The sequence below is a fragment of the Daktulosphaira vitifoliae genome, unplaced genomic scaffold (genome assembly GCF_025091365.1).
Source record: "Daktulosphaira vitifoliae isolate Bord-2020 unplaced genomic scaffold, ASM2509136v1 Scaffold_3210, whole genome shotgun sequence".
Classification (NCBI taxonomy): Eukaryota; Metazoa; Arthropoda; class Insecta; order Hemiptera; family Phylloxeridae; genus Daktulosphaira; species Daktulosphaira vitifoliae.
In genome coordinates this window covers 1-1125 of record NW_026102770.1, presented here as the reverse complement: position 1 = coordinate 1125, position 1125 = coordinate 1, and the positions used below count along the sequence as shown (strand labels likewise).

Here is a 1125-nt window from a genome sequence, read left to right as displayed (position 1 = left end):
TAAATCGTATTATTACATAATAAAATATTTGATTGAGTATTTTAAAGTAAACATGATATTAAATTACGATTTTATCTAAAACAGTATAAATTAATTTCAGGAACGAATAAAAGTTTTAAATAATTATTTTCCAATTGAATATAACTACCGACGTTGTCTCATTTTTGCAATTAATTGATGAGACATAATAGCTGCATCACACGTAAAAAGAAGACCGATGATAGCATACGACATCGAGCCAACCATCAGTTCATGCTTATTGAAATCTTTATGAATTTGTAATAAAAAATAAGATGACATTAAACATCCTATAATAACTAATGTATCGCCAAGAACCATCTGAAATGTCATTAACATCTGATTAGACAAAAACTTAAACACAGGGAATTAATCAAGTAAATATAAAATAGTTGTAGAAAAATCAACTTGCCACTTTTTTAGAGATAGGTTCTTTAATAGCTTGTCCAACAATCTTTAATAAACTAAAAAATATGCAAATATACACTACTATTTGCGTTAATATTACTTTTTTAAACCACTTAGGTTGGCCTAATTGAAGTCGCATTAACTGAAAAATATCTTCTGGGTGATTATTTGTGAATCCTGCCATCCCCATTGCTAAAATTACTGGGAACACCTAGAAAAAATCATAATTCATAAATAAAAGGTAATATTTATTAATTTTTTTTTTCATAATGTATTACTAAATTATTACAAGTAATAAATATATTAAATAAAAATTATATTAAGACTGACACTAAAAATACAGTGAGATTATTTAATATGGCTCACGCAGTATATTTTAAAATATAACACAATTTTTCTTTTCGGAAGTTAAAAATATCCTACGTGCTACAATTTTCAATAAAATTTTTCCCTATTCTCCTCTTTCCTCCTTAAAATTGTATTCATTTCTTATAAATTGAAATAACAAAAGAAGTTGTAAACCAACTTATGAGCTAGAAAATTATCTATTTAACAAAATGACACATTGATAATAACTTTTGGACTAGTAATTTGGAAGTTATTAACTTTTTAATATAATAACTGGAGATAAACGCGGATCCATTTATTTTTATCTCTTGGCATTAATAAACTGCTCTACTCTTCCGGCCTTATAAAAAT

At 25.7% G+C, this 1125-nt stretch overlaps 1 protein-coding gene across 1 annotated transcript; it reads right to left on the bottom strand.

Annotated features, from left to right (window-relative positions):
- Positions 1-6: 6 nt before the first annotated feature.
- LOC126910031 (uncharacterized) lies at positions 7-657 on the bottom strand. The gene is made up of 2 exons (XM_050692432.1): positions 431-657; positions 7-339 (listed from the first exon to the last, which is right to left on the bottom strand). The coding sequence occupies exons 1-2, from the start codon at positions 614-616 to the stop codon at positions 145-147; spliced, it is 381 nt and encodes a 126-aa protein (XP_050548389.1). The 5' UTR covers positions 617-657; the 3' UTR covers positions 7-144.
- Between the last annotated feature and the right edge of the window lie 468 nt (positions 658-1125).